This window comes from Syngnathus typhle, linkage group LG1, assembly GCF_033458585.1.
Source record: "Syngnathus typhle isolate RoL2023-S1 ecotype Sweden linkage group LG1, RoL_Styp_1.0, whole genome shotgun sequence".
Lineage (NCBI taxonomy): Eukaryota > Metazoa > Chordata > Actinopteri > Syngnathiformes > Syngnathidae > Syngnathus > Syngnathus typhle.
The window spans coordinates 7,545,366-7,557,500 of record NC_083738.1 but is presented as its reverse complement, the minus strand read 5'-3'; the positions used below and the strand labels follow the sequence as shown (position 1 = coordinate 7,557,500).

General features: G+C 41.1%; 2 protein-coding genes across 5 annotated transcripts in view; one reads left to right on the top strand and one right to left on the bottom strand.

Annotated features, from left to right (window-relative positions):
• Positions 1 to 4,654, top strand: part of LOC133150973 (integral membrane protein 2A-like) — a 5,925-nt gene extending 1,271 nt beyond the window's left edge. Inside the window, exons 3-6 of the mRNA XM_061273644.1 lie at positions 1,960 to 2,145; positions 2,235 to 2,345; positions 2,848 to 2,992; positions 3,541 to 4,654. Coding sequence (XP_061129628.1) covers positions 1,960 to 2,145; positions 2,235 to 2,345; positions 2,848 to 2,992; positions 3,541 to 3,635 — 537 coding nt within the window. The 3' untranslated portion in view covers positions 3,636 to 4,654. The remainder of the gene's footprint in view (positions 1 to 1,959; positions 2,146 to 2,234; positions 2,346 to 2,847; positions 2,993 to 3,540) is intronic.
• Positions 4,420 to 11,262, bottom strand: gpr174 (G protein-coupled receptor 174). 4 transcript variants are annotated; one of them, XM_061273632.1, is made up of 5 exons: positions 10,714 to 11,258; positions 9,181 to 9,258; positions 8,861 to 8,978; positions 8,637 to 8,770; positions 4,420 to 8,160 (listed from the first exon to the last, which is right to left on the bottom strand). In XM_061273632.1, exons 4-5 carry the CDS (start codon positions 8,667 to 8,669, stop codon positions 7,408 to 7,410), a joined length of 786 nt encoding a protein of 261 aa, XP_061129616.1. In that variant the 5' UTR covers positions 8,670 to 8,770; positions 8,861 to 8,978; positions 9,181 to 9,258; positions 10,714 to 11,258; the 3' UTR covers positions 4,420 to 7,407. The 4 variants fall into 4 exon arrangements, with proteins under 4 accessions (XP_061129616.1, XP_061129585.1, XP_061129596.1 ...); XM_061273601.1 differs by having other exon boundaries at positions 8,637 to 8,978; positions 10,714 to 11,262; XM_061273612.1 differs by having other exon boundaries at positions 8,637 to 8,978; positions 10,589 to 10,729.
• Between the last annotated feature and the right edge of the window lie 873 nt (positions 11,263 to 12,135).

Genomic DNA, 12,135 nt, shown 5'->3' with positions numbered 1-12,135 from the left:
CCAGTGGGCCTGTATACTTATGATATAGTATGACGTTTCAAATTAATGAATATTTCCCATTCATGGTCTTCAGTCAGTATTATTTAAGCCTTAAAGACAATATTACTTCTGTGTTGTTACCTTATTTACAGTTTTATGTCTTTCCACAGTCTGTATTTAATGTTAATTAACTATTTCTGGGCTTTATATATTGTTCCAGTTATTACTTATAAAAGGATTTAACTTGATGCTCAAATCTGTGCAGATGCTCAAATCTGTGCAGCATGGAAAAAAAAAGATGATCAAAGTGATTTACCGTTTTTTTCCGTGTATAGTGCGCCCCCATGTATAGTACGCACCCCTAAAAATGGCATGCTGATGCTGGAAAAAAGCTTGTACCCATGTATAATACGCACCGAATTTTTATGATTTTTTTTTAAAAAAATTTTTAATTTTTTTTTTTTTTTTTTTAAGTCCCAATGATCGTCACACACGCAGGGAGGCAATGGGTCCCATTTTTATAGTCTTTGGTATAGTCTTAACTAGGCTGGATGTAATTTTTTTTGTTGGCGTTGATTTCTCCGACTGCCCGTAAACGCACCACCGCGCTCCGTGCGCATGGAGCGTGTTTGAAGTGAACAGCAGAGAAGAAAGGAACAAGGCAAAGTGTTGTGAAATAAAATATTACCTGTAATACGGATTTAGGTAGAGAACTGAACTCTCGCTCTTTATATAGCTGACGTGTCTTGCTCATCCGTTCTGCGCATCTGTAATGGCGGCCTCCGTATGATATCCGGTTTGCGTGTGTGCGAGAGCGAGAGAGAGCGAGAGAGAGAGCGTGCGAGAGAACGCTCAACCGTAGCGCGCCGCCGACCGCCCAACTGCACCGGGCTGGCCGATTATTGTGACAGAGCCGTCGCTGAAATTTAGAAGATCTTTTTAAAGTCCTGATGTACTTTCTAAAATTTAAGTGGACCTCAGTGCGCACTGCGCAGGGAGCTTAATTGGTGCGGTCGCGCAACCGCAGCGCGCCGGGCGCTCACTGTCGCATTGCTTAAAGAGCGCCTTTGTGTTTTAGGATGAACAGCAGAGACGAAAGGAACAAGGCAAAGTGTTGTGAAATAAAATATTACCTGTAATACGCATTTTGCTATTTGCTGATTGAAACTGCTAATTAAACTGTGAATTGAAACTAATAGGAAGAAAACAACTCTCGCTCTTTATATAGCTGACGTGTCTTGCGCATCCGTTCTGTGCATTTTATTTCACAACACTTTGCCTTTCTTTTCTGCTGTTCACTTCAAACACGCTCCATGCGACCGCAATGCTCTCGTATCAGACGCTTGCTCGATCACCTGCTCGTTTGCTGTCCCGTGCGCGCACGAAGCGCGGTGGTGCGTTTACGGGCAGTCGGAGAAATCAACGCCAACAAAAAAAATTACATCCAGCCTAGTTAAGACCATACCAAAGACTATAAAAATGGGACCCATTGCCTCCCTGCGTGTGTGACGATCATTGGGACTTAAAAAAAAAAAAAAAAAAATAATTAAAAAAAAAAAAAATTTTTTTTTTTTTTTTTTTTTGTACCCATGTATAATGCGCACCCCGGATTTTAGGACAATAAATTAGTAAAATTTTGCGCACTATACACGGAAAAAAACGGTAAGTGTGGACAAAACTCAAACTGCCTATTATTTTCTGTCGTATGTTCTGCAAAGCATTTTGTGTGAAAACGCTATAAACATACGTAAACATGTACAGCCGGGTAATGCTCGTACAACCTAGCCAAACGGGAAACCTGTCCTGCTTCTGTGCTCGTCACAGAAGTGGGTTTTTGCAATCATGTTTTTAATGTGCAGCAAAACAATTCCCTGCTGCTCTTCCACTTGGATAATGTGGGCTTAAAAGTCAAGTCAAAATCCTGCTGCAGGCCATTTTTTCCCTTTAGAGATGAAGTTTGCTCTTGCCTGTGTCGTTTAGAGGCTGTATCATGGCGCCATGCAGTTCAGCGACATGTCAACGGTTGGCGATGCAGAGAGGCAGCCTTACTATCTCCCCCGGGTGGAGGAAGAAGTGGAGATTACTGACAGCATGGCTGTCATCAGCGTCCCACCTCCCAGTTTCAGGCCCGGAGACCCCGCTTACATCCTCCATGACTTCAACAGGGTGAGCGAGGGATACAAGTCATGCAGGGAAGGTGCCTGAGCTGGATTTCGATATCCATCTGATACATGCCTGTGCTTTTGTGCGAGCAGAAGCTTACAGCATATCTGGACTTGACTCTGAAGACTTGCTTCGTGATTCCCCTAAACACTTCGGTGGTGCTGCCTCCTCAAGATCTCATTGACCTCTTCTCACAGCTGATGGTGAGTTTGATGGGAAACAAAAAATGGTAGTAAACTCCATTGACTGCCCCACAATAATAAAAAGAAAATCCTGGGCTAATCCAGGGATTTAGAATAATAATTGTGTAGTATAGTCAAAAAAGTCAAATCATGTGTGTATTTTTTTTTAATGTTATTGAATTATTGTTTTTTGTTTATTTTTTTACACATAAGAATAAAAATATCTTAAGTATCATTTCTCTGATTAATAGTTCTTCTCTAGTAGGCTACATATTGTGCATTATTTGTAACATGTATTGCACATTTCAAACGGTACCAAAAATAGATTTGTTCAATTCAAAGTTATATCTGAAACTTAAAAAAAATTCTAATTTAATAATCTTATCCTCTCGTAGTGCCATTTTGTTTGCCTTCAGTTACTGTTAGGGCATTTGTAGTTTTATTTAAAAGAAAAGTGGTGTAATGCTGTTGATTAAATCGTGTGGGATGCAATTAAGCCAAATTCCTGTGATTTCTGTCCCAGTCCGGCTCGTACCGTAGCTACCTGGTGCAAGAGGACCTAGTGGTGACCGAGCGCATTGAGGACATCAAGCCTCTGGGCTCCTACATCCGCAGACTGTGCGCTGGCAAAGAAACCTACAAAATGGAGCGTCGTGCCAGCCTCCCAGGTCTGAACGTAATCTTTTTTTTTTTTTTGATTGTAGAAGAGTCATAATAGTATTGTCCATTATTGAGGAGTTGTATGAAATAATATCCAACGGTCATAAGCAGCATCCTAAACGTGACGAGGTGTTCTCTCTTGGGGCAAACGGCTTTCATTTTTTTGCCATGCGGCATGAAAGAGGCTATAGGCACACACACACCGTGTAAGGTGAAATAAAAACAGTGTGGGAGGTGTACAGCACAGTTAGATTCTTTTAGCAAGCAGGATCAAGACAAAAAAAAATGAGCAGCAAACTTGGAGAATTGGGAGCAAGGAAGTTGGAATATCTTGTGAGTGGATTAAATTGTTTACAACTATCTAAGCGTCACCCATGGTAATATTTTTGACAATAATGTAATGTATACGGAAATTTGTACGAATTGTTAGGGAAACAAAGTTCTGTAGGGTACCAGCTCTGTGAATGAAGATCTACTGTATGTTAGCATGGCTAAACGTCTTCGTCTGGAGGTGACACGAGAAATAAAAAGGCATTAACTTGGTCATGTCTTCCAGGTGGAGGCATCCAGAAGCGCTCAGCAGAGGAGTGCTTCACCTTTCATCATTTTGAAAACAGGTTTGTAACTGAGACTCGGATCTGCAAGGCTTGATGGGAGCGTTGTCCGAGTGTGATAGTGATAACCTGAGCGACGGAGGCAGAGAGATGGTGGGAGGAGGTGACAAAGGGAACAGGCTTCAGTTGAAACGTTAACAGTTGTATTTAAGTGCATCTCCAGAATCGGTTTGCATTCTTTGCTTTAACCCTCAGTGATGTGTTTTAGTCTCCTCTGCTACATTCCCTTAAACCTTTAATGGTCTTAGATTTCAACTATTAACCCACCGTCTTGTGCAAAAAAAAACAAAAAAACAACAGACCTGCATCCTCCAGTTCACTGAGGATTTACAAACTATTTGTTTCCTGTTTTTAGTTTCTGTAGCTGCCTTCAAACTCCTTGTTGTTATTCTTCTGTATTTCAACATCTGTATTACAGGAGACCTGTATGTGTTAATTAGCCTACTGTCGCACACAATTGTAAAGCTACTCGTATACTTATGAGATGTAAAGTATACCATTGTGGGTTTTGTCATGTAGTAGTATGATAGCACACATTACCTTGGACATGTTCCAGTGTCTTTACATAGAAGCACAAATCCAGGAGGCACGTCCCTGATGTCTCTGCTGGACTGCTGTCGTAGAATGTTTATTTCATGATAACGTACCTGAGAACAGTGTAGGTTCATACATGACCTGTGTGTTTAACCTCATTTGTGTTTTAAAGACCCCAATGTCACAACATATATTTTGTTCTGGTAATAATCTGAATTATAGACTCATTTATGTTGTAAAATTACGGAAAGAAATCCTTGGTTATGGTCCAGTTTTTCAAAAATCACATTTATTTTGAATTTCTTGAAAATATAAATGTGCTTAAAAATAAGCGCCCTAGTGGTCCCGACTACTAATGGCAATCTTACATGATGTCTGTCCAGAAAGACACTCAAACGTGAAGGGTATTTGGAATTTGGTATTTTTTCTTTCCCCCCCAAACAATATATGATTATTGAGCCACGTGTACAGCCATTTAACAGATCTCACTTTGTTTGGTGATTAAAGCTGAATTTAACTTTCGTTTCATGTGTTTTCTCGTCATCATTTTCCAAATAAAAGAAGCGTTTTGGAAAGTGACTAACCATTTCATTGCCCTCTTAACAATCATTAGTTATACACTGTGTGCAGAATTATTGGGCGAATTGTTCTTTTGAGGATTAATTTTGTTTTTGAACAACTACAACTACTGCTCGGTCAACCAAAATGTTAATTAACTTTAAGATGTATTATGCATACAGGAAAAATGAGATTCTGGCTTTCTTGGTAAAATGTCAATGTGCCAATTATTAGGCAACTATTAATGTGCGGAATTATTACGCAACTAAAGTAAAAATAAAAAGATTCCCAACTCACTTGCTTATTTTCATTTATTAAAGTGAGAATAATAAACAACTCAAAATTTACAAATTAACATTTAAAAAAATTAATAAAACAGTGACCGGTCTAGCCACTATTTTTAATAACAGATTTAAGACTTCCATCCATGGAGTCTGTCAGCTTCTTGATCTGTTGACGATTAACGTTTTGTGCCGCAACAATCAACAAACTGTTATTTTCTTGCATAAAAATCTTCTTGAAACATGCACATTTTTTACTGTACCACTGCTTGAAGAAAGTGTCTTCTAAAAACTGGCAGTTGGTTATTTTGAATTCTTTTTTGTTTATTTTATGTTCATTTCAAGTCCACATTTTGTGGAGCTCTGTGGCCGTTACTGATCCAGCCATGTGTTCAGCTGGTCCATTAAGAGTCACTCTCGTCTCATTGTAAGATCTTTGAAAAGTCTGTCTTCTGATATTTCCTGAGCCAGTCTTTACATTTCAACATGTGTGTCTTGTTCAGTGGTGGACAGCCTTCCGTACCTTGGCCCTGTCTCTGAGCACTAAACGCTTGGTTCCTCTGAGCACTCCAGGTATCGTGAATTTCAGGAATATGGTAGCACTGAAGAATAATGGGTTCCTGGATAGCTTCACATTTCAGTCTTATTAACTCTTTGGCAGTTAATTTGCATCATTTTTTTCCTTAACACGTTTCTTGTAACATGGTTGACTATTTGCAATGAAACATTTGATGGTTCTATGGTCACACTCCAATATCTTTGCAATTTCAAGAATACTGCATACCTCTGAAAAACCTTTTACAGACTTTTCAGTCACTTAAATGTTTTTTTCGCCTAATAATTATGCACACTGATATCAGGTATTGATCTGTTGAGGCCTCACCATCCCTCATATAACAAATACACATCACTTGATATGCTTGTATTGAGTAAGCAGTCAAGCTTATACAGCATGGAGTTGGAAAATATGCATAAAAAAGGGTCATAATACGCACTTGGTTTGTCATTTACAGCTCTATTTTCATCTCAAAGTGCAAACATGAGGATTACCGTTTTTTTCCGTGTATAGTGCGCAAACCTTAACTAATTTATTGTCCTAAAATCCGGGGTGCGCATTATACATGGGTACAAAAATGTTTTAATTTTTTTGTTTGTTTTAATTATTTTTTTTTTTTTTTAAAAGAAAGTCATGGTACAACAAAACCAACAACAGGACTGACCGACAAAGTCGTGGAACAAAAAGACAGGGTGACATTACCAAAGACAGGAACAGAAAGCAAACAGACATCATGACAGTAACACATGCAATGATCCGACGGTGAGCGAGGGGCAGACAGGACTTAAATACAAAACACGTTACATCGATTGAGGTGACACAGGAAGAGAGGGGCGATGCGAACAGAAACTATGGCAACCTAGACACATAGCAAAACTGGGGACGAGACATGACAAATCTCCCTCGAAATCAAACTTGAAATCACCTTTCTTCTTGTTTGTTGTCAATCGCGCATCGCATTCAGCCATCCTGCCCAACACACTTAGTAAAATTCATAATTGATGACACATCGTTTGATGCGATGGTGCAATCCTTGATGGTGTGTTATTGTCAAATATTGTTTGTTTTTTAATCTCCATCGCGGACCGGACGTCATACGGAGGCCGCCATTACAGATGCGCAGAACGGTTGCGCAAGACACGTCAGCTATATAAAGAGCGAGAGTTCAGTTCTCCACCTATTAGTTTCAATTCACAGTTTAATTAGCAGTTTCAATCAGCAAATAACAAAATGCGTATTACAGGTCGGTCATATTTTATTTCACAACACTTTGCCTTGTTCCTTTCGTCTCTGCTGTTCACTTCAAACACGCTCCATACGACATACGCAATGCTCTGGTATCAGACGCTTGCTCGATCACCTGCTCGTTTGCTGTCTGTCACAATGTACCCTACACAAATCCGAAACATTTGTTGCGGCTCCGAGTCACGACGAGGGGCAAGTTTTGGTTTCCAAGGGTGTTTTTATTCCTCTTCGTCTCTCCCATACAGAGTCGCCTTTTTCACGTCCGCACGCCCTTTTCACATGCGCGCACGGAGCGCGGTGGTGCGTTTAGGGGCAGTCGGAGAAATCAACGCCAACAAAAAAAATTACATCCAGCCTAGTTAAGACCATACCAAAGACTATAAAAATGGGACCCATTGCCTCCCTGCGTGTGTGACGATCATTGGGACTTAAAAAAAAAAAAAGAAAAAAAAAAATTTTCATAAAAATTGGGTGCTTATTATACATGGGTACAGGCTTTTTTCCAGCATCAGCATGCCATTGTTAGGGTGCGTATTATACATGGGGGCGCACTATACACGGAAAAAAACGGTAGTGGTTTCAGTTACTGGTCCTTCGAAAAAAGTCATTAACACCAAGTCCTCCACTTGGGACATTCACCTGCTTAAAATCCCTCGCTCTAGTATATCTGGCTTGCTCAGTCGCCTCCAGAATTCCTTTGTTGTGAAGTAATACATGATGGGATCCAGGCTGCAGTTTAGGCTAGCCAAGCAAAGTGTGACAGGGTGACATATCAGGATCAGGTTCTTCAGGGTGCAACTGCTCAATGAGTTGGCCTTTGCCAAGAAGTCCAAAGGCATAGTGATGTGATAAGGCGCAAAGCACACTAAGAAGACAATGGTGCAGCTTAGCACCATCCTCAAAGCTCTCCGCTTCTCACCCCGGTCAGGAATGGTCTCGGTAGTCCTCATCCGAAGGCTCCCTGCAGTCAGGCAGGTGCAGGCGAGGACCACGGTGAAAGGGATGATGAAACCGAGAAGTTCGGCCATGATCAAGATAACCCAGGCTGCTGAGGTGCTGACCATATGCATGGGCAGCTCTGAGAAACACACCGTGCCTGAGGTCACAAGGCCATCATCAGGGTTTCTCAGCAGAAGGAAGGGCAGACAGCACAGGCAAACCAAGAGCCACCCCAGGATGCATACGACCAGGTCCACCTTTTGCTTGGAGGTGTTGTACCTTAGCGGCCGCATAATGAGTTCACAGCGGCGCACGCTCACACACATCAGAAAGTAGATGGAAGCGTACATGTTGACGTACTTCAGATAGAAACAGATCATACAGAGCGTATGACCAAATGGCCAGTTGTTGTTTAGGTAATAGTAGATCCTCAGAGGCAGGGAAAAAACCTGACAAAAGAGGTAGCAGACATTAGAATGATCATGTCTCATATGCAAGAGATAGAAAATGGGTAGACGATTGATAGGTGAAGCTCAAAAAGGTGTTGTTGTTTGTAGTTCTACTTTTGGGAGAACTGATGAAGTTTTGAAATATGTGCTCTGTTATGCATGACAAATCCTGGTGCGCATAAGCATTTTTGAAGATTTCCACAGGTGATTATAGGCAATTTTAAGATTGCAGGGCACACAGAGACAAACAATCATTCACACTCACACCTACGGGCAATTTGGAGTGCTCAATCGGCCTACCAATCATGTTTTGGGGATGTGGGAGGAAACCGGAGTGCCTGAGAAAACCCACGCGGGCACGGGGAGAACATGCAAACTCCTCACAGGGAGGGCCGGAGGTGGAATCGAACCCGTACCCTCCTAACTGTGATTTAGACGTGGGCTCATACATAGAGAAACAATTAAAAGGACTTTACCTGCATCAGGTCAGCCACAGCCAGATTCATCATGAACACCACCGCCTTTTTAGTTTCTCGGATGTAGAGCCTGAACACCCATAATGCCAGGATGTTCCCGAGCAACCCCGGCACAAGGATGACACTATACACCACTGCATAAAGATGGTGCTGATACATCCGCAACTCCCCTGAGTTTTGGCAACTGCCATTCATTATTATTATTATTTTTTTTTTTTTTATACCAGACGTTTGCACTGCGGATCAGTTCTGAGCTTGTATCAGGTATGAGGTCATTGTCCACTGATGGGGGTGTCCATGGATGCCATGGTCAGGATGAGCTCATACTTGTAGCCATCAGGTCTTCAGAAGTACCCCAGACAAAAAACAAAAACACGTTTCTTATTTTAACTAAATGTCAGAGTTCCAAATGCAACGCAGGGCAATCCCGATAGGTAAGAGAAAAGTGAATCAGCTTCACTTGGGTTTAACTATGATCGCGCCATTTCTACTTCCCATATTGTTGACGCAAAACATGTACATCAGCATTTGTATTTGTACTTACCGCACATATAATAGCTTTAATGCTTGCAGTATGCGTCAGTCCGCCAGCCTAAAATAGTCGTGTTGCACCGAAGACAGCCTGTTGATGAGAAAGCAAAACTTACTTGTTCACAGAAAACACACCGGTCCCAGTCTATGTGCAAAACATATCAGATAACAGACACTGCGGTGGTTATTTACAACATCTACAAAGCCACAGGGACGTTGATGCTGCACAAGTTGCATGTCCACACGCAGGCCTGTGACAAACGTCCCAGTCAAAAGCATTAGTGAAACTAGTAGAGTAGGCAAACATATTCAGATGTGTGGTTGACTGACTAGCCTGTCATGAGCAAGACTTTGCATCAAAACCCTGCACATAAGGTAAGTATTGGGGCTTGTCAGGAAAGCCCTCGGACTGGGGTCACAAAAAGATTTATTTGTAATCTTAAACTACAAGCTATACCTGCTCAGAGGCACTTGAGTTGATCGTTGGTACTTTTAATTAACTTGGTAAAGACTCCAAGGACACATGAACATGTTGCATTTCCTAATGGAATATTTTTGTTCATACATATGTTCAATAAACAAACACACAGCTATATTTAGAGAGTCCGATTTTTTTTATTATGGCGCTGCCGTGAGCGGCTGGCTCCCTGCTGCGATGTCTCTTTTGTCCATTTTTGTCCTTCTTTCCTCCTTTCTCTTTGTCTGTGATGTGATGTTGGCCTACTGCAATGTTGGGGATGTTCTCATTCTAACTGGAGTATTTTTCAGCAACCCAAATGTCCCACCACCTGCCCAAGTTATTTGAATATGGGGTAATTCCCACAGTGATGCTCTTCGGAAAAAAGAACGTGGTTTCCAGCAAAACACAGATCACATTTAAGTCGAAGACACGGAAATGTTCTATTTATTTCTTTGTAATAGTAACTTTACATTTTTTCCTGTGATTTCAATTGGTTAATTTTTGGTAACTCGGTTAATATGCCCAATTGTTATTATCTACAGCGCTTTACTTTGCATACAAACTTCTTGTAAGGAAAAGCTGACTTACATATTCTCCATTAAGAGATTAACTGTTTCCCACGGGACCCTCACCCTCTGCTTTTGCTTTAGGTTTGATACTTTAGGTCTTCAACATTCTGCAGTTACATAAATTCTGTACCTCCAAGATTTTGAATACTAGGTCAAAACAAATAAACACCTGCTGAGTCCAACCTGGCAAATAGTCTATTATTTTTCTGTCGGTAGAATAAATGTACATGGCATCCATTTGTCCTAACGTATCAGTCACGTAAAGTAGAGATACTGTCTTCGATGACTATTACAACACCGACAGCAAGAGTGGCATACACTCACACACACACACACACATGCACACACACAAACACACACACACACATGCACAGCCACGCCACATAACTCACATTCCTCACGTTGGAATAACAAAGCATTCCCTATGACGGATTGTGTCACACGCCTCGCACCCTTGCAGCTGTCACACTTTTTCTTCAGTAGTCGTCTTCATATTAAACCATTTACAATAACTCACCTCTGTCTTGAAGCCGTATGTTACATCACAAAAAGAGGAAACAAATCATCAGTCGTCCCCTCCTTTCTTCATGCTGTAATTCATTTTCGATGTTTGAGTCTATTTTGGTACTTTGTTCCGAAACTTGTTTTTGTTCAGGTATCACGAATTTCTGTTGCTATGGTCTAGCAATGTTCTCTTTATGTGTCTCTGCCTTTGTCTGTCCCCTCAGAGGCTTTTGGCCCACACAGAGTTTCCTGTGCGTAAGGGGGATGTGGTTTACAAAAATGTATTGTCTGTCCAAGGTCACATTTTTCAAAATACAGTATATTTTCAATTATAAAGCCTGGGGAAATGGAAATTGAAGGTGAGCTGACATTATCCGTCACAATTGCATGATTGTTCTCTTTGTGTGTCTCGGCATGTGAAGATGTTGACAATAAAGCAGACTTGGACTTTGACATGCTTTTCTTTTTTTTTTAAATTGAAACCATCTAACTTGCTGAAATTTAAGTTGCAGAGGAGGCCATTTCTGGTGAAGTCAGAAATACATGCACAATTTGTCCCACCTTGTATCAGATTGTGAGTACGGAAAGGCTGTTTGATAAAAAAAAAAAAAAAAAGTGGTTTATGGTTTTGAACAGCTGCTGCCAACTGTCGCCAACTTGACAGGAAGTAAGATTTAGTATGTATACTGACTGCACACAGCATTATGGCCACCTGGAAAATGAAATGAGATTCATGTTAAGAACAGCATCAAAAAATGAACGTTTACTAAGAGTGATATTATTGAACATCATTATGCTTGCAGTGTGCAGTGATCCCAGCAACCGAGCAAGAACAGTTTCAAATATTTTAACCACCATAAATGACTTTTTTGTTTCAAATGATATAAAAGTGGTCTGTGCAGTGTCAAAATATCTATGGCCCCCCAAAAAATCCATCAACTTCATAGAGACTGCTCATTTAGATACCACTGAACTGCACTAACAGTTTGAGTTTTGAGTTTGAGTTTTATTCACGCAATATCCAAGACATACAACATGAAACAACAAACAGTATTACGGATGCGTGAAAGGTCACCCCAAGCAAGCTATTTAAAGCTTGAACATACAGTTTGAACATAATTGAAACCTTAACTTTTTAAAACCACGGTAAACCAGCTCAGTGGCCTAGTGGTAGAGTGTTCGCCCTGAGACTGGAAGGTTGTGGGTTCAAACCCCGGCCGGGTCATACCAAAGACTATAAAAATGGGACCCATTTCCTCCCTGCTTGGCACTCAGCATTAAGGGTTGGAATTGGGGGGTTAGATCACCAAATGATTCCCGAGCGCGGCACCGCTGCTGCTCACTGCTCCCCTCTCCCCTAGGGGATGGATCAAAATCACACGGGGATGGGTTAAATGCAGAGGACAAATTTTCACCACACCCAGATGTGTGTGTG